This window comes from Patiria miniata, unplaced genomic scaffold (genome assembly GCF_015706575.1).
Source record: "Patiria miniata isolate m_02_andy unplaced genomic scaffold, ASM1570657v1 HiC_scaffold_5, whole genome shotgun sequence".
In the NCBI taxonomy this organism is placed as follows: domain Eukaryota; kingdom Metazoa; phylum Echinodermata; class Asteroidea; order Valvatida; family Asterinidae; genus Patiria; species Patiria miniata.
In genome coordinates this window covers 30,840,274-30,865,292 of record NW_024037072.1, presented here as the reverse complement: position 1 = coordinate 30,865,292, position 25,019 = coordinate 30,840,274, and the positions used below count along the sequence as shown (strand labels likewise).

At 41.6% G+C, this 25,019-nt stretch overlaps 1 protein-coding gene across 2 annotated transcripts in view; it reads left to right on the top strand.

Annotated features, from left to right (window-relative positions):
• LOC119741916 (lysosomal-trafficking regulator-like) overlaps window positions 1-25,019 on the top strand; it is a 79,121-nt gene that overhangs the window by 9,917 nt on the left and 44,185 nt on the right. For both annotated transcript variants that reach the window (XM_038217864.1, XM_038217863.1), the window contains exons 3-14: window positions 380-471; window positions 6,993-7,218; window positions 10,450-10,537; window positions 13,323-16,258; window positions 16,407-16,577; window positions 17,545-17,698; window positions 18,420-18,686; window positions 19,643-20,197; window positions 21,357-21,513; window positions 22,178-22,313; window positions 23,012-23,195; window positions 24,396-24,589. In XM_038217864.1, coding sequence (XP_038073792.1) covers window positions 380-471; window positions 6,993-7,218; window positions 10,450-10,537; window positions 13,323-16,258; window positions 16,407-16,577; window positions 17,545-17,698; window positions 18,420-18,686; window positions 19,643-20,197; window positions 21,357-21,513; window positions 22,178-22,313; window positions 23,012-23,195; window positions 24,396-24,589 — 5,160 coding nt within the window. The remainder of the gene's footprint in view (window positions 1-379; window positions 472-6,992; window positions 7,219-10,449; window positions 10,538-13,322; window positions 16,259-16,406; window positions 16,578-17,544; window positions 17,699-18,419; window positions 18,687-19,642; window positions 20,198-21,356; window positions 21,514-22,177; window positions 22,314-23,011; window positions 23,196-24,395; window positions 24,590-25,019) is intronic.

Sequence of the window (25,019 nt, the reverse complement as noted above, 5' to 3'; positions counted from 1 at the left end):
ACGTATTCATCTATAGAAATTGCCCTGTGGAGACGTATAGAATCTTTTGTTCCCTATTGTGTGCATGTCTCCAGAGGGCACGGTGTAGTATCAGATCTGCATATCACTGCGAAAAAAATCTTATTCCAGTACAGAAATTGGCACCATTACACCCCAAACTTTTGTTGAACACCAAATGAAAAGACAGCCCTGGGCAATTACATTTAAATAAATGTCCATTTTTGGACTAAACGAATATTCTCAAAGAAACAAATAAATTACCGTTTTTTCCTCTACATTGACACTTACATGCACATTTTCATTTATGTGTCCTGGTGTTTACGAAAGCTAGACAAGCTGGAATACCATACCACTCCTTTTGCTTGTTTATTTTGTGCAGGAAAAGCATTTGAAGTTGGAGGATTTCCTGCACGCCTTTCTGTCAATGTCGGCCAACCCAGCAATCGACAGGGAAGACCTCATCAACTTCTGGTGAGTTCAGGAAACATATTTTTTATTTTGTTTGTGTGTGTATTTGTGTGTCTGTTACACAACATTGATACAGCCAAGCAGTGGAACCAAGGTTAATGAACTTTTACATAAGCCACAGAAATGACAAAGGCTAAAGGTTAAAAATGTTTGTTTTTTTGACATTCATAAAGAGCCTGTCACATGGTTGATAAAACACCAACTGATTTTGGACACTTTTTTCCGGTGTCACATGAAATTTGGACTCCTGTGAAATCTTGTCCCTTTTACCCATGTATTGGTTAAAGCCTAGTGTATTGGTTAAAGCCTAGTGTATTGGTTAAAGCCTAGTGTATTGGTTAAAGCCTAGTGAGCAGTCACTCTCCTAATCATTATCTGCACTTAGACATGCGCAATACTACCAATGAGTCCATATTTAATCATGTTCATAGAGTCCTAAATTCACACTACACTGGCACTGCTGCGTTCTGCGCCACATCTCCATATAAGGAGATTTTTAATACTAGTCGCATGAGGCACATGATACCATAGACATGGCCAGGTTTTTTTCACAAAACATAAAGTAGAAAAGGGCAATTCGGTATTTCAAAATAGTCTGGTGCACAACAAGATTCGACCATATTTTTTTCGGGAAAAACATCTATATATATAAGAGAGAAGTTTACTCGCCCCCGAGACGATGTTTGCTCATGAAAGGATCCGAGACCGCGGGCTCCCGCGGCCCCAAAATCGCTCCACGTCCGTGGAAAAATGCGGAGGGTGTCTTCCGCCGGGTCGGACGCTTCGGGTCGTCCTGATTTTCCCGTACGGACCGGCGATCGGTTTCGTCGATTTTTCGTGACTGGATTTTGCTCAGGAATTTGCCGTCGTGTGCGCTTTCACGTTGACTGCTTGGCCGCCCCCCGTGCTGGCTTTTCTGCGTGTCTAGACAGTGCGAGGTCAGCGAGGTCAACGTAGGGGTTTCGTTTACGTGTTCTACTCGGCCCTTCTGCGAAAGCGTTCGCCAAACGTTAGTATGTGGTGACCTTGGTAAAATATTTTTTGTCCATGGTGCGTGGCCACCAAGTGTCCCTGTTCTTTCATATGCTTCGCTTGCCGCCCCTGCGCCGAGTGCAACGAATATTCAGGACTACACATTAGTATGCCTAGCGCGGTCTGACCAATCGAAAGTCTACATTGCGTGGTACTTCCCGGCTATGCGTAAAACCGTCACTGGCAACGCGTACTGCAGCCTGCTCCACACCCTGGAAACGAGGTTGAGTCTACGGTGCTCGCTATTTGAAGCACAAGCATGTGACGTCGTGTGATAGAGTGCTGTTGCTTCCGCAATGTATTTACAGCTCCATGCTTCCACCACCAAGGCTGAGCGTTGTGAGTTCGCTGCCCGCCATGTATAATTCAGTGTCGCGTTATAATTTCGGGGGCCTGTTTGGGGTCAACGAAGGATCGATGCATTGCTTCAACTATCGCGATCTTAAACGCAGTCACAAAAAAATCGACGAAAAAGACTTTAGTGTCCGACCCGGCGGAAGACACCCTCCACATTTTTCCATGGACGTGGAGCCATTTTGGCGTCGCGGGAGACCGCGGTCTCGGATCCTTTCAGGAGCAAACATTTCTCGGAGGTCGAGTAAAACTTGCTCTTATATAGATGGTTGAACCAACTTGAATAAAAGTTGAATCGACTTTTTCCTCGCCAGACGGTCTCGCAAATTGTAAGAAGTTCAAGTTAACGTTTGTTGAAGAGTCCAATACTGAAACTTAATTATGACCTTCCTCCATATTTTATGGTCACACTCAACATTTTCATTTCAAATGACACCATCACGTTTTATTGCATTATTATTTATTGTCAAAACTGTAAAATCAGGCTTCGCCTGTGTACTACGGTAACCTTTTCACTCCTTTTTCCAAAATGCGACTGCCTCACAAAAAGCCCATTTATCAGACCAACGGCAACATTTACAGACAGTCGCCACGGTACATAATTATCATGTGCGTAAATCGACGGGGACAGGGGGAACCCGCCCCCCCCCCCCACATTTTCAGGCGGGGGACATTGTTTGGCCCCCCCCCCCACTTTTTCTTCCCCGAATAAAAATATTGTAGCCTACAATAATGATTCTCATTACTCAGAATACATGTAGCTGATTCAATTACTCCAAACTCCAACTTTAAAAGATGATCTTTTGCTCAAATTGGTTTTAGTGGTCAGAAATTGTCTCAGATCACACCACATAAATTGCTTTTCTATAACTGCACGTCTCCTCAACTATATCCCCCATCTACGTTTTCCAAATGCGACTGCCTCACAAAAAGCCAATTTAACAGACCAACGGCAACATTTACAGACAGTTGCCACGGTACATAATTATCATGTGCGTAAATCGACGGGGGACAGGCCCCCCCCCCCCCCATTTTCAGGCGGGGGACATTGTTTGGTGTCCCCCCCCCCCACACTTTTTCTTCCCCGAATAAAAATGTTGTAGCCTACAATGAATTATGATTCTCATTACTCAGAATACATGTAGCTGATTCAATTACTTTAAACTCCAAACTTTAAAAGATGATCTTTTGCTCAAATTGGTTTTAGTGGTCAGAAATTGTCTCAGATCACACCACAAAAATTGCTTTTCTATAACTGCATGTCTCCCCAACTATATCCCCCATTTACATTTAACTCCCCACATTTTCATCCCCAACACTACGCCCTACCCGATCTATGATCGGGTAAATCAGCTTGTGGCAGATAAATGCACACGAGGCTATGGGGGATGTGGTAACCAAATCTGCATTCTGTGTGATTTTTCGTGCAATTGAAAGAGATAGAAATTTTGTTAGCACAAAAGTTTGGACACACAAGGCACTTAAAAACACTTTGTTGTCCAAATTTTTTTTGTTGCAAAATGTTACTTCAGAACACGACGATCTCTTTAATTTTGCTGGTACCCTGCTATGCTCTTGCACGCATACGATGAAATGTTTATTCCGAAAGAAACATCGTCAAATCTTAATGTGAACATGCGCAGAATACCAAACTGGCTTATCGTTGAATAAAATCGTTGGAAACTTGTGAATTTTAAAAATTTTTTTCCAATTTTTGACCAAAAGGTATAAATACGAATGGGAATTTGGCTCAGGCCATTATCCGCGTCCAGGCCCCAAGCCGGTTTTAAACGTACTTGTTTAGTACCAGCCAAGCACATATTTATTCCCTTAATAATTCTTCGCTGCAGTGTTGCGATTAAAGTAAGTAATGCCTGCACGCAGTGGACGTAACATGTATGTACCTTATGTTGAGGCCATTTGTTCATTAATTCCATGGTATGATCAGGCCCATAAATAACACGTACAGTACATGCATGTGTGCATGTACGCCTTGTTATGATAGCAATGATACTTCGGAGTGCTAGAACAGGATCAACTTTAAGGTCAAGTGAGAAAGACATAAACAAACCGGTGGAATTCCTTTCTGGAAAGGAAATATCAAATTTCTAGTATCCACGTAGACATGCAGATAAAATCGATGTGTGAGATACCGGTATTATATTACGGTAAATTTAACTTGCATTGAAGCTTGTCTTTCCTTGTCAAATTCTTAATCTGCAATTTCAACAACTCTCTGCTTATCGCATTAACATGCAGGTTTGAACTTCTTCCCCCCCCCCCCCCACAACAAAAAGGGTTTCATGAATTGTGATTCCTTTGCCATTACGGTAGGTTGGCTTTTGCACAAGAGGGGGTCGATATTGACATTTTTTATGGGAAATTCCATGACAAAGTGGACACGGCTGAAAATTGGAAAATTCATGAAATCTTCAGAATTACAAGCATCACAACCTGAAATGTGGTATCAAATTCAAGGGGACAACAAGACCTTTCATTTGAGTGGTGTGCCAGTGAGATTTAGTATGGTTAAAAGTATTCTCTTGTCGAAAAAATGAAAAACCCCAAACTTTTTTTGGGGGGGGGTGGACTAAACTTACAGTTTAATACAGGTAGTTTTTCATTTTGGTACCTTGCTTTTACAGATCATATCTTATGACAAAAGAGTTTATTTTTCATTGTTAGTTTCTTCTAAATTTTATCTTGTTTCAAAGACAAAGACGGGCGGAACAATTGTAATGCGAGTAACTGTAATGCGAGTAACTAGCATTTTTCTTTAAATTAAAGCATCCTTACCCGAATTAGGTTTCAAAGTTTTTTGGTCCTGATTTGTATTTTAAGATATCTTGTTAAAACACTCATTTGGTTTTTGCAGTTTCACTCTTAAGGAAACTATTGAATGAAAGGAAGACATTTTTGGCATGTCCCTTGTGTAATGCGAGTAGCCACATTTCCAAAGAGTGACATATGCTCAACTGAGGAAACATATAACTTTTTTTTTGTTGTCATCAGGGAAAAGCTCTGAATATTTGATAAGTTAAATGGAAAAAGGAAATGCATCGTCCGACTAGTACATGTATGCAGACTACAGCACTCAGAGTATTAAAGTTGCACAAAAATATTAATGCGAGTTAGCAGTAACCGTGAAATTGATCTAATGTATTCTCAGGGCAAGTTCTCTTAAGGTCAGTTGAAGTTGATTTTTTAGATGAAGGAACATGAGTGGGAAAAATGTAACCTAAGCATGTTCAATTTCACAAGATTTCGCATAATGAACACTTGATGGTTAGGGTTAAGAAAGGTGTCTCCTGTGTCTACCTGAAATACATTTGTACATGACATGTACATGTACATGCATGTGTATGATCCTGTACATTATACATGTAGTTTTCCCCCTACCTAACCAAAGTATTAACCCTCCTGCTGTCTGAACAGTCACAGACAGTCAACAAATCAATCCTACTCCTCTGCAATGCCTTTTACACAGGCTAGTTACCAGCAGTCAGATCATATTTCTGGCAAGCACTGTGACTAGTCAAAGTCAGTCAACAGACAAAAGCAGGCAACTTGTGGGCACAGCTGGCTTATCAATCGCCTGTACAGTCAAATCAAAGCTGTATCAAGGTACATAAACAGTCACAGCCAGTCAATCCCGCTTCATGCAGGCTGGGAGCCATTAACTGTTGAAAAATCGCTTGATTGATTTTGACTGAAAGGACAACTTTGCATAAAATGTACGTTTGCGTAGGAGGGTTACTTAAGACAGGAACTCTGCATGTTCTTTTGTGAGTCTCCCCCTCCCGTTTGTTGCTTGCGATATTAGTATCTTTGCCGATTCGGACTTATCACCGACAACTCACAAAAATCAAGGCTGTGATCCTGTGCAGAAAGATATACCCTGTGTTTAACAAGGTTCACAATTTCTGGAAGTTTGTTTAAAAGCTTTGGAACAATGGACTGGAAACCTTGCTCAAAACTTCAGGCCAACATACTACATGTATGTACATTTGTACATGTAGTATTTACATAGTTCATCTGTACTGGTACCGGTCAATCTATGTGTATGTACACATTTTTAATTCATTAATGTGCTGATTCGTTTCTAAAAATGCCTTGTATTTCAGTCAAGATTCTGCCAGTCAGGATGGCCTTACGGTTTTGAATTTTACAGAGACTTTTATAAAGATTTTATAAATTTTTATTTGACAATTCCTTTTTATCCCCTTATAAAATGGCAGAACTTTGTACTTTGTACTTTTTTTTTTTTTTTGGTTGCTTTTCTGGGGGGGGGGGGGGGGCTGGGGGGGGGGCAAGCGCCCCCCCTTGCCCCCCCCCCTCGCGACGCCCATGGAGAGGAGGGGGTATGCATGATAGACCCCATTGTAAGCGACAGAAGACATCAATTTCCAACACCGTCGTAACCTTTAAACGCAATTCAATAAGTTCATGGCTTTTAATACAAAGGCATGCGTGATGTAAGTGCCAATCATTGTGCTGTACCAACGGACCGTGGAAGTTTATTTCAATTCACATTCATACTTTTTTTTATGAGAACACAAATGTCCTGAATCCTTTCACCGCAAAATATTGGAAATCTCTTGTAGTTTGTATGCATACATGTACCTTAGCTCCTAGACAATATGCAGGGGTGAGATTTGTCAGGATTTTTCCTGATTTCAGGATTTTCTTGTCATGATTTTTTCCTGATTTGTGGATATTTTGTCAGGATTTGTCCCAATTTCAAGACTTTTTGAAGGGAGTTTTCGTGATACCAGGATTTTTTAAAAGAATCCCTTTGGAATGGACCGATCCAGTAAGCACCGCCCCATGGTATTCTGACCAATCACAGCCGTGATTTATGTCCAACATGCGTGCACAAAAGTCCGACATGCGTGCACGCGCGTATGATGCGAGCGGCAGGAAAATGTAGTGTGGCATTGGAGAGGAGCGCGTGTTAATTTTCCCAGTGCGCAGTGGGAAGGGCCTACTGGATCGGTCCATTGCAGAGGTTTTTCTGTAAGCCTGTTTTTACCTATCAAGGTACATGTAAGCTGAACAATGGCTCCCTGTTAATCTACATTCTGAGACGGTTATTGTTGAAATGATAATTTTTTTTAATTTCACGTCTTTCGTTGCAGCAATGATATTCACAGTGTCTTCAACATCCTGGTCCGTCAGTTCATGACGGACATCCAAGAGCTGGCCCCCACCCACCCCGGCGGTCCCCCTACCGATGCCGGCCTTTCCCCCACCGACACCAGCCCACTGTCCCCACCGTTGCCTTCACTGAGTCCTCTCATGGAGTTCCTTATGCACGGCCGGGGCTGGCTGATCCTGAACGCATTGTGCAACCTCTCTGGCCAGGTACGTGGAACAAGGCGGAAGAAGTTTGCTAATTTACAGCTATAGATGTAACTCTGGGCCCTCAACCAGAGGGCTATGGATCTGAATACTGCCACTGTCTGTATGCTATGTATGTTCTTGAACTAACTCATTTACAGCTGTGGGCTCTGTGCACGGGTATCCTCTTAACCCTAAACCTCTAGGCCCTTTTGGCTAGGAACCATGCATCCTCAATCCTGCAAAATCCTCCAATTGCCACCCTGTAAAAATTGTTGGCAGCCTGAATCCTCCAAAATCCATTATTTCATGAATGTATTCAGTTGAGAGTTGACCACTGTCCTTCCAAAAACCTCCAATTTACTTTGACACATGTTGGAGCAGTGGGGGTGATATCCAGAAGCAGTGCGAATGATATCTAGTATAATCTAGGTATAAATTATTCATAGCTATGCATAAACAACACAAGGTATAGCTTCAGACCTTGACACAATGCATCCTCCAAAATCAACTGGCACTAAAATGGCATATTATAGCCTCAATCCTCCAAAACCGCCTGGTTGATTTTGGAGGATTGAGAAGGCTTAGAAGGGTTAGGGTTACTCGGTCTCTGGTCAGGGCGCGTGTCGATTTTAATCATGCGCGTCAACTTTTTTTTTCTTCAAATTAACTTGGAAGCTACAACAGCGCCCTCTATTGCCACACCTCAAATTTGTGTACCAAGGAGCACCAAGGAATGGGAAATTGCACCAAGGCAAATGATAAAGGGCACCAAGGCAAATTATGGAGGACACCAATGCATTATGAGGACACAAAAAAAGCAAAATAGTACCAGCCTTGTCTGTACTTCAATTCAAGCTTGGAAAAAAAAAAAAAAAAAGCCACAAAAAAAAAGGAAAACCGCATCGCCGCATCAATTCCGGAACTTCGGTCTGACCAGAGACCGACTATTTTTTTTGTGTGCCTAATATACAACATTTGCAAACATAAAAAAAATAATTGAAAAAATACCAAATAAATGAAATACCTTAGTTGGCTGCAAGTGAAATATAGTCTCAGTCATCCTGTGATATCATGGCACCAGGAATGCCGTTATTTTCAACAAAAAGACATTTTTTTGGTATCAATTTCCAACAATGGTCGGCCGACCATCGTTGGAAACAAACTGACTGTTTTCAAATACTGCCCCAATTTGCCAAATTTAGTTAGTCCACATTTTGTTGCAATCGGTTGCACATTCCCCATTCCCTTTAAAACAATCTTTTGTGTGCTTACAGGTTTTTGCACAGTCATGTAGTCATACGTGTATACTATGTGTAAAAAGTAGGTGAAACATTGCTTGCAATACTGTGGGTGTTTTGTGGTCACACTTTCCTATCCACTTGTCTACTGTCCCGGCATAAAGTCCATCCTGTTAGTGTTAACGGCCAGGGCAAATTTCATAGAGCTGGAAACCACAGAGATTACCGGCCAACATTTCATGCAGTGTATACATTTGCTTGTGATTGCTTCTCTTCCAATGTTTGTATAGCACACAAACTTTTAAGCATTTGGAGCTTTTAATGATAATAATAATTAATTGATTTATATTGCGCCAATTCCATTCAATGTACACAGGTGCATAACAGCAAAAAAAATAATAAACAAATGATACTATAAATTAACACGTTAACCAATAAAAAGCTTGAGAATTTCACAGTAAATTCATAATGATATGACATAGAACTCCTCATTCAAGAATATAAAATTACAAAATGTTTTATAGGAACTTCTCAAAGTTTTTGAAGAGTAAGAGGAATACAGGGCGAGTCAAAAAAACCCAAAACCCAAATGTCAGGACCATTGTTTTAGTGAAGTTCTGCCAGTAGCACTTTCAAAATCTAGGATATGAAAGCCCAATTCATAAGCTTTCTTTTAGTACAAGAATCATTCAGATCACTCATGTACTTCTCAAGTTGCAGAATTTTAAACACAACCACCGTTTTAAAGTGGTGTCCACGGATCACAAAAAAGGTTAAAGTGTTCTTTTAGGAAAACGAAAATAAATCAAATAGGGATGTGTTTGAATTGTTTTCGTTTTGCTGAAAGAACGCACACCTTTTTGTGATCCGTGGACAGAACTTAAAAACGGTGGTTGTGTTTAAAATTCCGTAACTTGAAAAGTACATGAGTGATCGGAATGATTCTTGTACTAAAGAAAGCTCATGAATTGGGCTTTCATATGCTAGATTTTTGAAGATGCTACATGCAGAACTTTACTAAAACAATAATCCCGACAATTGGGTTTCGTTTATTTTTACTCACCCTGTATATAAAGGGTATAAGCACAAATGTTTGTTAAGCAAGGTAAATGATTTACCTGTGATAAAAAGCTTTCCATATAAAATACCCTGCAGTGTGTATAGCCTGTGACTAGTTTTGAGGTGATGAAACACATCAATCAAAGCACTTTTCACTGCAGAGCAGTGTCATGAAATTGGGCCCAAATTAAGGGTAGAGTGTATCATTTGCAGCAATCCAAAAACTAACATTATTGTTGAAAAGTTTACTTGGTTTAAAGATAGTAATGGCACTAAACTCTCTGTGCAGTTATTCTTTCTGGCATGCTGTCATTTTAAAGAAAACAATAAAATAAGGCCATTTCCAAAGATGTGTCAAGTGACGCATTTTCAGAAATTTCCGTGTGTAGTTGGTTTGTAGCTTGGCGAATCCGTGAATGGGTGCGTGCAAGCGTTGACACGACACATGCGCGTGCGGTTGCTTTAATTCGTTGGTTCAGTGCTCAACATTGCGTAGCTGCAATCGGCTGAAAGAGAACGTGTCCCGGACGCTGATTTCAGGCGCAATTCCAAACATGACTCGTCAACTAATATTGTTTTCTCAAAATATACAGTATTCACAGAGCTACGCTTCATCGGGTTAGTTGTTAAACACGCGTCTTTAGATTTTGAGCACTTTTGTTGCTTCAAACGAAAACAAATGCACAAATGATCTACTCTACCTTTAAAATCCAGAATCAAATCACTTGTCATCATTTTAAATCCTTACCAGTATTAAATTGTGTGTGTGCAAATTTACAGTGGGGATCACTGGCATTTATGTCACAAATTTGCAAAAAAGTTGGCAAACTGCATAAAACCTTTTTTTTTTTAAATCAAGGTTCCGGTTCTAGAACTAACTGTGAGATAACCAATTTGGGTAAAGCATTCATGCATTTACATCTTTCATATATCTAACGTTTTTCCTTTGATGCAGGCACTTGACTTCAGTCCTGACTTTGTGTGTCTCTTAGTCCAGTTCATTGAGGAGGCGCTGAATTTGCCACTTTGCGACAGTAAAAAAGGTACCACTTTAGTTCCTGTTTCCCCGCATATTGCATGCAAAATGATGCAAAGGCAAAATGTTGGATAACATCTTGTATAAAATATGCAGAACTTCTGCCTGACATGACAGTGTTCGTGTTCATAGCATGTACATCTTTTTGGCCCAAATCTCCCCCTCAAAAAAACAGAACAAAATACGTGTCAGAGATGTTTTGTATGTAAAACTTTCCGTTTCAGTATTAGCAATCATCCCTGAAATCATAACAAGAAAAAATCAATTAACAAATTGTGTTCATTGTGCTCTTTTCTTCTTTTATTTTTGGGCGGGCACAAACTGTTCAATACATAAAAATGAAAGTAAACCAAGCATTTTTTTTGTTGATAGTGGGAGTTTTGATTAAAGTCGCCTCTGTTAATCTGATTCCCCTGTTCATCTTGCATGGCGGCTGTTATTATCAATGTTTTCAGTTGGAACAGGAAATAGGCTTTCCATAATATTGTCAAAAATGAAATAATGATAATAATCCTATCCAGATTCCTATCCTATCAAGAAAAATAAAATATAATACAATGTATACACAAGATCAATTTCTCACATTGTACATCATACAACCAGTTACTCACATGCACAACCAGTTACTCACTTGCATACATGCACAACCAGTTACTCACTTGCATACATGCACAACCAGTTACTCACTTGCATGCACACGCAAACATGTACAACCAGTTACTCACTTGCATACATGTACATGTATGTACAACCAGTTACTCACTTGCATGTACATGTATGTACAACCAGTTACTCACTTGCATGTACATGTATGTACAACCAGTTACTCACTTGCATGTACAAATATGTACAACCAGTTACTCATTTGCATGTACATGTACCACTAGTTACTCACTTGCAATTTTACATGTAGTTACTCATATATGTACATGTACATGTGTATGTTTACAGGGGCAGAAAGTTCAGTGTGCTAAAGTTCAGAGTCAACAGTCAATGTCAAAGTCCCCTGGCCGGTTTCCAGTTCATATTGATACAATTTGTGGCTGAAAATTATAATCAGTTTTGAAGGACGCACTTCATTTTGAGAGTTATCAATGTTTCAATCTTGAGTACACAGAGCCACCGGGAACATCCTGTGCCATCCTTGGAGTTTGTATCTTTCGCTGACTCTTGTCAATAAATTAGAGGTCATTTGCTAGATGTTGCATTGATTATGAATGAAAAATATTTACACGTTTTTGAGGATTAATAGTAGCAGCTTACAGTTCAATCCAATGAATATATGTAAAGGGGGGGGGGTTTGTAAAAGTTAATTTATGCCATTAACAAGACTCTAACAAATCTACAGTTTGTGACTTGGAGTGTTTGGGGTTAACAGGTTAACAGGCATTCTTTTAACATATTTTACAGATTGCCAGTCTGGGTTTAATAAAGTAGTAAAGTAAAATCTGTCACGAGGCAATGTGGCCCATCAGGCCGGCGTTTATCTCTGGTTTCAGTAGCATGATACGACTGAGAATATTTCTACATCGTGTAGGCCTACTCCCCCTGGATGGGATGCTAGTCCATTGCAGGTTACTCCCCAGCTGATGCTGGTGCCCATTTATTATACTTCCTGGGTGAAGAGAAGCAAGTTGGGTGAAGTGACTTGCCCAAGGACACAAAATATCTGGCTAGCAGCCGGATTCGAACCCTGGACCCTTTGATCATGAGTCACGGACCCTAAGCTCAAGGCCACACTCTAGGTTTAATGAGAATGACTAACCTGAAATTCATGGAAGTCCTTAGCAGAAAATGTTTTTAACCAAAACACTCTGACAAAGCAGAATAAATGAAACAAGTTAAAAGTTGCTTACCCTGGGCTCTTTAACGAATGCACTTATTTTTTTTGTTAACAAATTTTCAACTGGTATGTTTTATTACAACCAAAAAAAACCCCTTTTATTTTTCTTTCGTGGATATCTGCAACACAAGTTTAATTTGGGCACAAGCAGATCCATTTTGCAAGCTGACTGGCTCCCAGTCTGTACATTATCGATACTGATTGTGGAGCGGGAACCAGCGTATCCCGCAAGAATGGAATTATTGTCAGGCCACAAGTAATGCGAAATTTGTAAATTAATAATTCAATAACTAAATGTGGGCCAATTTGTTTCGGGTGAGGTCTCATTCAAAAGTGAAAAACTTATATAGTAATAGTAATGTAGAAAAGGCATTTATAAAAGGAAAATAGTACGGGGGAAGCTTTAAAAGTGGTATTAATTTGGTTGGTAACCAGGAAAAACTGAATTGATTTTTCAAAGCAATCGGCAATGTTGGATGTGCAACCTTAGACAATAGTACACACCTTTTGTTCGGGTACATTTACATGTAGATGTATTCTGAACCCAGTTTCAAAATCCGTTTTCCATGCCGTTCTTGGCCTACTGACCTGTGACATGTTGGCCAACTTCATTTAAATATCCAAACACTTGATTTAGAGGGCACTGCGTTTTGTGCGACTTGTACGCGTGCTAGGGAAGTAAGTGGAGGCTTATCAGAATATGGAAAAGGAAAAAAACGGTAGCAACCAATAAGATTTCAGAAACACTGAGGATGCTGCCCGTCCTCATATACATGTGCATGTACTTGATATGGGGTCAGGTCAGGGCTCCAATCTAGGAAGGTTTTTTATGTATATGCATGAACATTTTGTACTGTTTTCCAAGTCATAATTAAGTAGAAAGATAAAACAGGTAATGACATAAATATCAATGGGATATTTACAATTTTATTTCTGTTGGCCTTTCCAGATCGAAGTATCAACATTCCAAGACTGGAAGCCTGCATCCTGAAAAGGCACTTTTCCAAAAAGAGCCTCATGTCCATCGGATTTGCCAATACGCGCCGGTCTACATTCAGGGGCCATTCCGTCTCCAACCCGCCTTCCCCGATCAGGCTGCAGTCCTACCAGGGCAGCCCTCACTCCTGGAGAAGGAGCAGCAGAGACAACACAGATTCCTCCGACTCGGATAGCAGGACCAGGACTTCTGATAGAAAAACATCGAGGAAATCTGGCAGCGATTCCGTGCAGAAGTATGTTTACTCCAGGCAGGCTCCATTACCCAAGGCGGCTCTTTTGGGCGAGGTTCGCATAGTGGACTGGAAGCTTAATATTGAGAACCATCAGAGCAGCGTAAGCAGTGTGGACACCGATGCCTTTGACCTTTGCCTCGTGTTGCTGTCCCTCTTGGAACGCCTCTGCACCAGCGAGGTCATGCACTCCAGCAAGAGGAATACCCTGGCTCTCTTTCTGGCCCCAAAGCTCACGCACCTTCTGACAGTCATGAATGCCCATGCTTCAGTATCCAAAGCGAAAGAGCTGAGTGTTTCAGAGCAGGAAAGCAAAAGGTGGTCAGAGGATCTGATATGCACGCTGCAGAGACTGGTGCTGCGCATTGTGGTTAGCCTCTGCATGTTCAGCTGCACACAGCATTATGAGGCACCCAAGCTGGCGTCCAGCGGTATACTCTTCACACTTCTGCAATTAGTCAAGAGCGTCGGGCGAAGGACGGAAAAGTCATCAGAGGTCACAGATTTGCAAGCTGATTGTGAAAGCTCATCTTCCTCTGAAACACCAAATGTTGATGTTGTCGGCAAGGGTAAAGCACAAACTGATAGTAGTGGGAGCAAGCTTCGGAATGGACCTCAGTCGTTACAGCAGGACTCGTGGTCAGAGTTGACTCTTAATAATTTGCACTATGTTAGTGAGATACTCTACGGTGTTGTGATATTGCTCATCGGTGTCATGCATAGCTGCTGTGACAATCAAATTGTGGTCACCCACGCCATGGCCCTCTTGAATGAGTTTGCCACAAACGCTGGCTATACTGTCACTGAGTCCCTCCTTGCCTTCGTGGATGAGAGGATAAGACATTTTGGAGAGGAGGCCAAGGAGTCGCAGATACTTAAGGACTGCATGATCAGTCTCTTGTGTAGTCTGTCCAAACTCCTCATAGCCACCAAGAGAGCAAAGTTAGAGTATCTCCACAAGTTCCAGTGTCTGAAACGAACCCATAACACTTGTGACTACACGCACTACACCCACCACCACCACAGCATGTTTGGAATCTCGTACAGTGCTCATGAGGATGATAAGGTGCCACCACATCCTCAGCCTAAAACCTTTCCAAAGGAGAGCACCGATAAAACCTTGTTGAGAGCCCGAGGTTCCAAGTGCTGCATTGCCATTATCGTGGAGATGCTGTTGGGACTCCTGGAGAAGGTGCACTACAGGGGAACAACAGTGCGGATCCTGTTTGCGCTTGAGCAAGGCGGAATCTGCTGCTGTCTTCCACCCCATGTTGTTGTTTCTGTCTTTTTGAGGAGCCTCCAGGAACAGCCTGTTGCCATGAGGAGCTACCTCCTTAGTGTGCTGAGTAAGCTGATCCTTGAGCAACTCGGAGGAGGTGAGCGATCGGAAGGAGTCATACAGGGCATCTGTGAGGAATGTTCCAACCAGGACATGAGATCCCCTCCTGCAATGGCAAAGGAGGCAAAGATCACTGACCATTACATGTCCAGCGATAGTGCCATTTGCAGTGACGGGAGCCAGCATGATGACGATGTGCGGACTACAAGGTGGAAAGTACTGGAACTATACACACCGTTACTTATGAGTCAAGATGAAGGCCTTAGCCGGCAGATTTCAGGCCATCTTCTTCACCTCGTCAGGCATAGTAACATGGTGGTCAAGGAGGAATTGTACTTCAGTGTCATCCTATCGTGCTTCCGACACAGCAGTGCTGATACAATAGATGGACCTCAAACTCTTCCGTGTTTCTCAGCTCCGTCTGTACTTGAGCACATCTTCTGCGCCCTGCCACATCTCTTGAATACACTCTCCGCACAGATAGAGTTCCTGCTCGAAGGAGGACTGACCCAACTGGTGCAACTCTTAGACTTACGTGCCACCCGCTTGCATGTCCTTAGAGTGTTTGAGGTTCTCGTCTTGTCTGAGGAAAGCCAAGGTGCCTTCCTCACAAACCGTAGTCGAGCCGGCACCAGGGACAGTGCCCTAACCACAGAGACACTAAGTGAAAGTGGGGAAACTTGCAATGTTGTCCAAGACTTTGTAAATATTGTCTGTAGTGTACTTCCTTATAAGCCAACAGAGGAGACAAACATTATCAGCAATTCGGGAGAAGGGACTGAGCCAGATGAGGACTGGCTGTTGTCCTGCGAGGTTATTGAAGATCCTATCGAACGAGTGTACCGAAGTGCACACAATGTAACCCTTATTGAAGAAGGTAAGGCGGCCTTTGCCGAAAGTTTAAATACCATCACTGAGGAGGAGGCCAGTAAAGAGATCTACGACAGCTTTGAGGAGATGTTGTTCAAGCCTGATCAGTTGAGTAAGATGTGTGAAGAAACCCTGGCCAAGGCTGCCGATGTCTGGCGGGTTGGCGGGAACTTGCTGCTGCAAAGTGCCAGTTTCAAGTTGCAGTTTATCCAGAGAGAGGGGGATGTCTTGGCAAGGTCACTCTTGTCAGAAGCCCTGGTGGGTCTGGCGAGGACCTGGAAGATGTGTGAAGGGCTCCCAGTTACCTGGTCTCCATTCAGTGACGATGCGGCAAGACTGCGTACTGCGTCAGAGTATAAGCCAGTTCCAATGAGCTTATTTCGGGTCATATTGGACATCACTGGATCACTGCTGAGGATCTGTCTGACACTACAAGGAAATGAGGAGGTGAGCTAAGTTTTGTCATCTCCATGGCCGCTTGAAATGTCAGGTCCAATTTGTATTTTGTTTGCTCAGTGAAGATAATATATTAGTGTGGAGCTGGTGGCCTTGGGAATTCTATTACCCAAAACAATGAACATCCTTCATTTTTCAGAGTGAAAACATGCCCAAGTTCCTTGAGAACTGCAAGGGGATCCTGAAACAGTCTGGGATTCTTCAGTCTTCGTTGGGAAGGCCTGTCGCTGAGATGCTCCTGAGGGTTGCCCAGATGCAGGTATATGTCCATCCAGGGTGCCATGGCTACAGCAGTACTTCCAAGGACTGTGTAAGTTATAACAGTAGAGTCCATCTGTTATGAGTAAGATTTGTTTCTGTGAATGTTTGCCTGAATGTTTTCCGATAAGGCATCATTAACCCTAACCCTCCTCAATCCTCCAAAATCCTCCTGGTGGTTTTGGAGGATTGAGGCTGAATGGCAAAAAGGTGTTGATTGATTTTGGAGGATGCATTGTGTCAAGTTCATAGGCTGTACCCAGCATTGTTCATGTTCAGTCGTGTATAATTGAGCCCTGCATTATGTTCCATATCATCCGCACTGCTTTTGAATGTCACCGGCACTGCTACCCATTAACAGCAAGTGTTTCAGGATTTTGAAGGATTGAGGCAATGGTCAAACCCCCCCCCCCCCCACCATGAGCAAATTCAAGAAATAACAGATGATTTTGGAGGATTGAGACTGAAATCAACTTTCACACAGTGGCAATTGGAGGATTTTGCAGGATTTGAGGATGGTTCCCAGCCAAAAGGGCCTAAGGGGTTAGGATTAATTTACCAATTGATAGGATTTGGATTGCAACTGAGAAAACTATTGACAAAACAATTGAAATGCCTGAAGTTAGAATTTGGCTCATTATTTGTAAATGAATTTGAATTGCCATTGACTCTTCTCTGGAAGTGTCAGAAAATTTGGGGGAAAAAATGTAAAACTCTAGAAAATTGCTATCTGTATGAGTTTTTGCAAGCCCTCGTACAACATTTGGTTGACAGTGCTTATGAAATTCTGTCAGTGCAAAATTGGCAAGATATTTAACTCTAAATATCCTACGAACTATCCAAGCCTTGAGTGTGTTAGTTTTGAGTTATTGTGCTGTACTGCAGCTCATCCCACTTCTGCCACCATCACTTTGTGTGAACATGTCTCAGTATTCCCACTGGTCTCGTGTTATGCTGCAGATTTGAGTTATCATTTAAAGATTGAACTAAATTGAGATATTGATCATGTTTTCTTTCAGATGGGCAATAACGTTGATGAAATGCTGCACTGGAATCTGGAGGAGTTACAGGAGGCTGTGTCCAGCGACAGCCAGAGTGAGATCAGCGACCCTTTGAGCACCGAGGAAGGCTACGAAGCTGACAGCGAGAGGGAAAAGGAAGGCGCTCATTCAGGTAGTGTGAGGTCATTTTGATGAGGATGTTTGTGTAAATCTATGAGTCCTGTAACAAAATTAACAAGATCATTACTAGGCAGCCCAAGACAAATTCAGTTGTTCAGCAGACAAAAAGTTTTCAGCTGACATTTGTTGGATACTTGTTCTAGAGGGTAAAACAAGAAACAAACCCCTCTGAGCTTTTCTGTTTCGGGTCATGCCCAACACACCTGGCAAACTACACTACGCACTGTACATGTTATGTGTCCCTGATGCAAATAATGTGTCAATAGCAGCAGAGTTACATAAATGATGTATCATTTGCGACGCCACAAACTTGGCAAGTGAATTACAGTAAATGACATATAATTTAACAATAAAAAACGCTATTCAGAAGATGGAATTTATACGTCGGTGAAGGGCAAAACCTAACATTGAATTTACATCACCCCGACGCAAATTCCATCTTCTAAATAGTTTGATTGTGGTACCCGCTGCTACATCAGATTCGAACCAGCCAACCGATCCTGGAAAGCTCGGTGGTCGAGTGGTGTGACGTCTGCACTAGAAAGCAGGAGGTCATGGATTCAAGTCCCACCAAAGTGATTTTTCTCACGTTCACTCGTGGTTACACACTGACTTTACAATGTTAATACGTCAGTGAAGGGCAAACCTAATATTAAAAATTAACAAAAAACTAAAGTGAGAAGGTCCTGACTAGAAACGACCACTCATTGCAGGCGACGGCCAAGGGGAGGTGGACCTAGACCATGCCGAGCAGACCATGAGCCAGCACACCCTGCTGCACCCACAGGTCTGCCTGCTCCTGCTGCAACTACTGGAAGGCACCGGCAGCAACAGCGGGGAGTTCCCGGCCGAAGTGGCATGCTACAGCATCAAGCAGGTCATGGCCATCGCCCGCAGCAGCCAGGCTAGTCAGGACAGCCTGTACCAGTGTGGCCTGCCCGAGGTTGCCTTGCAGAATTACCGCAGGACGGTGTCGCCTGGTCAGTATCCTGGCAGTTTTTGAAAGCCACCCTTCTGTAAACATGTTCTTCGTCTGTTCTTTTGTCTGTTGCATTTTCAGGCGCATTACAGGGTGAGTAAAAATAAGGAAACCCAAATGGCAGGACCAATTTTTTAATGAAGTTCTGTATATATACATGTAGCACTATCAAAATCTAGGATATCAAAGCCCAAATAAGATGCTTTCTTTCAGTACAAGAATCATTCAAATCACTCATGTAGTTTTCAAGTTACGGAATTTTAAATACAACCACGGTGTTTAAGTTCTTTCAGCAAAACGAAAACAATTCACATAGGGATGTGTGTGAATTGTTTTCGTTTTGTGATCCGTGGACAGAAGTTTAAAACGTTGTGTTTAAAATTCCGTAACTCGAAAAGTACATGAGTGATTTGAATGATTCTTGTACTACATGAAAGTTTATTAATCTGGCTTTCATATCCTAGATTTTGAAAGTGCTACATTTTTGCAAACATTTTTGAAGAAAATAGTCCTGCTATTTGAGTTTACTTTTTTTGACTCGCCCTGTATAAACTAAAGGCCAAACAGTGCAATGAACACAAAATGGGATTGAAAACGGATGAATTGTGAGGTAGCTGTGTGGATTCCTCATAAGAACTAGGCCCATTTCCAGATCCTGCTTACCATATTTGCAAAAATAAAAACATTGCTTACTATAGCAGAAGCTACTTCACTAACAATTACTCTACTTCATTAGTTAGCATAGAATTTTGGCTTGTGCTTATAAGGTGAGCACAGCATGACTGTTTTGTTTGCACACTGAAGCATTTTGGAAGATTCAGGAAGCTTCTTTGCGAAATGCCTTGGATTTTGGGTTTAAGTTGCGTTTGTTTGATTGAAAGTAACATCATACAACCAATACTTTAATCTCATGCAAAGTTCTGTGTTCATATTGTGTTTTGTATTTGTTCTTAACAGCTGAGAGAGTGCTACTTCTGGAACTGTTCGCTGTTCTCGTGCAGCACAATCTAGTGACGTCTGAACTGCGGGAGTTCCTACAGCTCTTTGATTTATCCCGGGAGGATGAGGATCTGCTGTCGACACTGCTGACCATCGTAGACAACACGCCCTCTCTGCCTTCCCACGTTCTCAGCTTCCCCATCGTCAAGCCCATCTCACAGACCCTCTCGGGCAGTGGGTCTTGCTCCAGCAGCGCCTCTACCATCACTGATGCCAAGGCCGGACAGCCAGACCCCACGGCAGCGGCGACGGAGGAGGAAACTACCACAAAACCCGTCCAAATCCGCCTTGGGGCCAGCAAGTCCCCCTGGAACATTGCTCCCGTACAGCTGCCAGTCCACAGCAACCTGCCCTGGCCCCCGACGGGGAAGGGATTCTTTGTTGCCACGTGGCTGAAAGTGGACGAGCTGAGGCTACTGAGTCGACTGCATGCCGTTCCCGGGTTCAGAAGAAGGAAGAGCGTCCATCGACAGGCTGTGGTCAAGCTGACGGAAGAGGAGCTTTTTGACCAAGGTAAACGTCAGAATAGATTGACACCAGCACAGTATCATTTCTCTCTCTCTCTCTTTCGTCTTTTTGATTCGCTTTTTGTTCATTGAGCATCATAAATTGAAAACACTGGAGGAGTTTTGGTTTGATAATATTCGCAGAAAATCAATATCTGAATACCAATGCAGCCATTCTGTGTACAATTTCATGTTACAAGCTGATCTGCACTAGACCATTCTCTCTTACATGCAAGGCTTCTCTTCTCTTAAAGGGAATATACAACATTTGCAAACATCGAAAAATAAAACTACCAAGTTTTTGCGAAATACCTTAATAGGATGTTGGTAAATGACAGTCTAAAGCATCCTGTAAAATTATGGCACCTGGTATACTGTCATTTTCAAGAAAAGTGGTATTTTTGTATCAATTTCCAACGCTGATCGGCCGATCAGCGTTGGAAACAACTGGCTTTTTTCAAATACTGGCCCCAATTGACCATTGCACTTGTTTGCAATCGAATACAAACCTATGAACGGGTACGAGCCAGCTAGACTGGTTCCCTTACCTTACAATTCCCCAATGTATGTAAACTGCTCTGTTTCTTCTTATATGGAGTCAGGGAACCAGACTACAGGAAAATGATAGTTTTTCTTGGTTTTTATAGCATTCTCGAACCCAAAACCTCCAAAAAGTCAGTGTAACTATGTTTGCTTTATATTTCCAACCCCCCAATTCCATCCATTTCTGAAAATTACAGCAAAAGCAAATGATGTATATTCCCTTTAAGCCAAGGTATTCGCCCGTTGATGGTCAGCACACTAACTGAGTTCATATGTATTGTGCCTCTCAGGACAACATTCCTGTTTTTACCTTTTCCATGCTAAAAGCTGACACATTCCAACAGTGGATACCATGATCCTTTGTGTGCAGCTGTTGGACTCAGAAACCTGCATACTTTGCTGTTTTGGGGATTTGTTATAGTCAACAGGGTACTGAAAGGCAATCCCAATACGGAAAGACTATCCAAATGTCGGTGAGATTGAGAGTGAAACAGTTTCTAAAAACTTGTAATTTAAACCATGGAAAGCCTTGAAAAACATTAGCAAGAAAAGAGGATAATTGTCCAAAGAAGGGAAATGACACATTAAATGTACTTTTTTTTTGAAAATCTGATTGAATACAGAGATTCTATATGGAGACAAGAAGAAGACCCAGCGCAAAGATTCAACCACGCGATCACCAGCTCCGCAACGGGCTGGTCTTCATCTCTTCTCCATCGGCAACCGTGACCTGATGATACAGGTCTGGGTTGAAGCCAGAACCTGCAAAATGACCATCAGGTAGTTAAACCCTCTAGTACTTGTACTACATTGTGTTACATTGTGTTACATTGTATTACATTGTATTACATTGTATTTATTCCCCGAAGAATCCATAAACCATATGTTTGGCTCGGAACAGGGAATATATTCCAGGAAGTTTGGGGCGGTACAGGAACGTGGTACAGGGACTGTAGGTCGAATCCATTAGGCTTTTTTTTACAGAAAACTTTCAAACCAGATCATAGGTTTTATTAAAGGTAGAGTAAACCATTGCATCTATCCAAAAAGTAACCGACCAAATTATTGTTAAAAAGCTTACTTGGTTTAAAGTTGGTAATGACACTTAACTGCCTGTGAAATTATTCCTTCTGGCTTGCTGTCATTTTTTAAGAAAACAACAAAAGGTTATTCCCAAAGGTGCGTCGAGTGAAACATTTTTGGAAATTTCCGTTGGCAGTCGGTTTGTAATTGTAAACATGTCCCGAATGCTGATTTTGGGATGGTGTTGTGATTCAGCAACTATTGAATTCAAATCGAGATCCAGATTATTGTGTTTTCTCAATAATGATGGAGCACAGTGCATACCAACATTGGCAAATGCTCGTGCTATGTGTACGTGATTCATCTCACAAATAATTTTTCTTTTTAGTTATAATATGTATTTTCCTTCTTTTTTGGACAGATTAACTCATTTTTTGTCATTGAATGAGCACGAGGTGCTACACGAGGCCACATGTTCCCTCCTCTCTCTGAGTGTTTGGCAGCATCTCACTGTGGGGTACGAAGAAAAGGCCGAGGGTTCGACTCGAACCGGAACGGTAACTTGAAGTCTCAAATTCACTCATTCTCATATCAGAGATTTAAAAACTAGAAGAGGCTTTTCACTTACTGACACAATGGGCTGGACTTGATGTGTGCTCTGAATCTGGACTGAATTTTCTGTAGTCTGGTTGGTTTAAGAAGCCCATCAAGTATTTTACAAATAAACCGTGATTTGATAGGTTTGATAGTGGAGAACAGTTGATTGGTTTTTTTTTTTTTGATTTTCAGATTTTCAGATTTATTGGTATTTGTTATCACTGATATGTGTGTGTTTTAAGCACATAGTTTAAAAAAAAAAGTGCATTTACCAACACGTCAAATAAGTAAAATACTGACAAAAAGGTGTTTAAAAGTTTTGAGTTCTGTATTCATGCAAATGAAAGTCTTTTCCCCTAAAACTCTTTTTATTCCACTTATTTGACGTGTTGGTAAATGCAAACTTTAAACAGCCACAACTTGTCAATGGAATGTCTGATTGACGTGCAACAAATAGTATTGTAAGGAGAATTTTATTCTCTTTCCTAAAACCTGCAAACTCTCATTTTGACCTCTGCCTAGTTCTGTCTCATTTTGCTAGAACACCTCACAAATATCTGACAGAATTCCTGTGCATGTTGTTGTTCCAATATGCACAGTGGATGAGGCCAAGTCAGTCTGTCTGTTGGTTATTTTTTACTCTCTTTGTGTGTACCAGATCACTGTCATTGTGAACGGGCAACTGCAGAGAGACATCTTGATTGAGTACACCAGGCCCGCTCGTACCAAGCCTAGCCAGGCACCGGTGCCCTACTGCCTGCTGGGCCATTGTGTGCAGGAAGGCACGGTTACCAACCTACCTCAGGGATCCTGGCAGTTGGGCAATGTGCTGCTGTTTAACGGTGAGTTTTCCGTCCTTGTTAAGTAGAGGAATTGAATTTGGGTTCACGGTAGAGGAAGATGATGTACACGGCAATAGACCATTATCATGTTGTGGCCATCTTCATTGTTCCCATTCAAATCAACGTAACCAAAGCAAGGCTGGAAGGAAAAATAGTCTGGTTCCTGTTTGCACAGAAACATTATCATTCAGTACTGTTATTGGATACAGGGAACATGACTGAAATGGTGGCAGCATGATAAAGGTCTGTAGTAAACTGATTAAAATGTCTGGGGTTTTTTTTCTACGGAATCTCTTCTATTGGCCAAGGCTATTCTGAAAATTCAAAAAGACAGTTTATTTGAATAATCATTTTTTCAATACTTGAAAATATGTATTTAGATATAAAGAAAGAGGAAGGATTACTGTTGAGACAAAAGAGTATTGTTTCTTGTTCTTATTTTCCAAAGCATTTTAATTCGTTGCCTGCTACTAGTGGTATTGTTAACCCTAACTCCCCAGCCTAATTCACTAGACCCCATACCAATTCTGGCAAATTTCAACACCCACATGGGAAATTGTACACACACACTGTTGGACTTAGTTTCTTGAGGTATACCAACCCCAGTGTAAAAGACCATCTGTTTAGGGGTACTGTACCTATCCCAACAGATTTAAACAAAACCTGCTGTTGAACTGTAATGGGTACAGTTCTGTTACTAAAAGGTATTATGATTGTATTTTGTTGCTATTTACATCTTCATTTGTTTTCTTTTTATTGATATGATATGTTGATGCAAAAATATTTTTCCTGGTATTTATTTTTGAATATTTCATACATGAATAAATAAATATATATTAAATTTGACTCGGCCCTACATGCATTTCTTGCCCTGGAGTACCATTGTTTAAATGTTTATTCCTGATAGTTTGTTTTAGTCTTGTAGCTTTGGTAGTTTTTGCTTATCCAGAATTAGCGTCATAGAATTGGCGTAAGATGTAATTATGTGTTTTTGACGCTATGCTTATTTGTCCTCCATCCAATACCAATTTTTGCACGGAGAATACTAAATAGTGAAACTATGTCACCTTTTTAAACTTGTCAGAAACTATGTTGGTTTTTAGCTGTTAATCTAGGAAGGCATGTTCCGAATGCCTTAGTTCATCACTTGAAAGGATGCTTATTCCAAAGTGATTTTATTTTATCTCCTTTTTTAAACAGATGCTCGTGTTCTGAACCAGGAAATAGCGTTCCATCTGTACAGCATGGGCCCGGACTGCCTGACCATCAGCGCCTGTGAGGGCAGCAGACAGAGTCAGCTGTACAGCCAACACATCACGCAGGACATTCTCCAATCGGCGCTCAGTGCCGAGATCATGTCTGGGGACCGGGAGGTGGAGCTAAGGCCTGCAAGGGTGAGTGTATATTGATGTCCACCAGTTATCCCCCCTATGTTGGGCACTTTGATTTTTTTTTTTTTTTTTACTTTTCTTTCCTTGTCAGAGCAATGCAGGTAATATTTGGAGTTATGAAATGTTTGTTTTCCTGCGATTTACCAATTTTATTATGAAGTGCTCAGTGAACCCCTTCAGAAGGCACCCCAAAATAAGAAAAGATTTCTCTTGCATGCAAACGATGGCACAATATTTAATACATCAGGTGTGGCATGGGTGGCTAGTGCGTAAAGCGCTTGCCTCTCACCACTGTGGCCCTGGGGTGCCAAAAACGCCTTTACATGCATTCGATACACTTGGGCGACATGGCCAGAGACTTGTGCACAAACGTTTGTCGGCCTTTAACTTTTGACCCATGAGCAGACCCTACCCAACTTTCCCTACTTCTAAA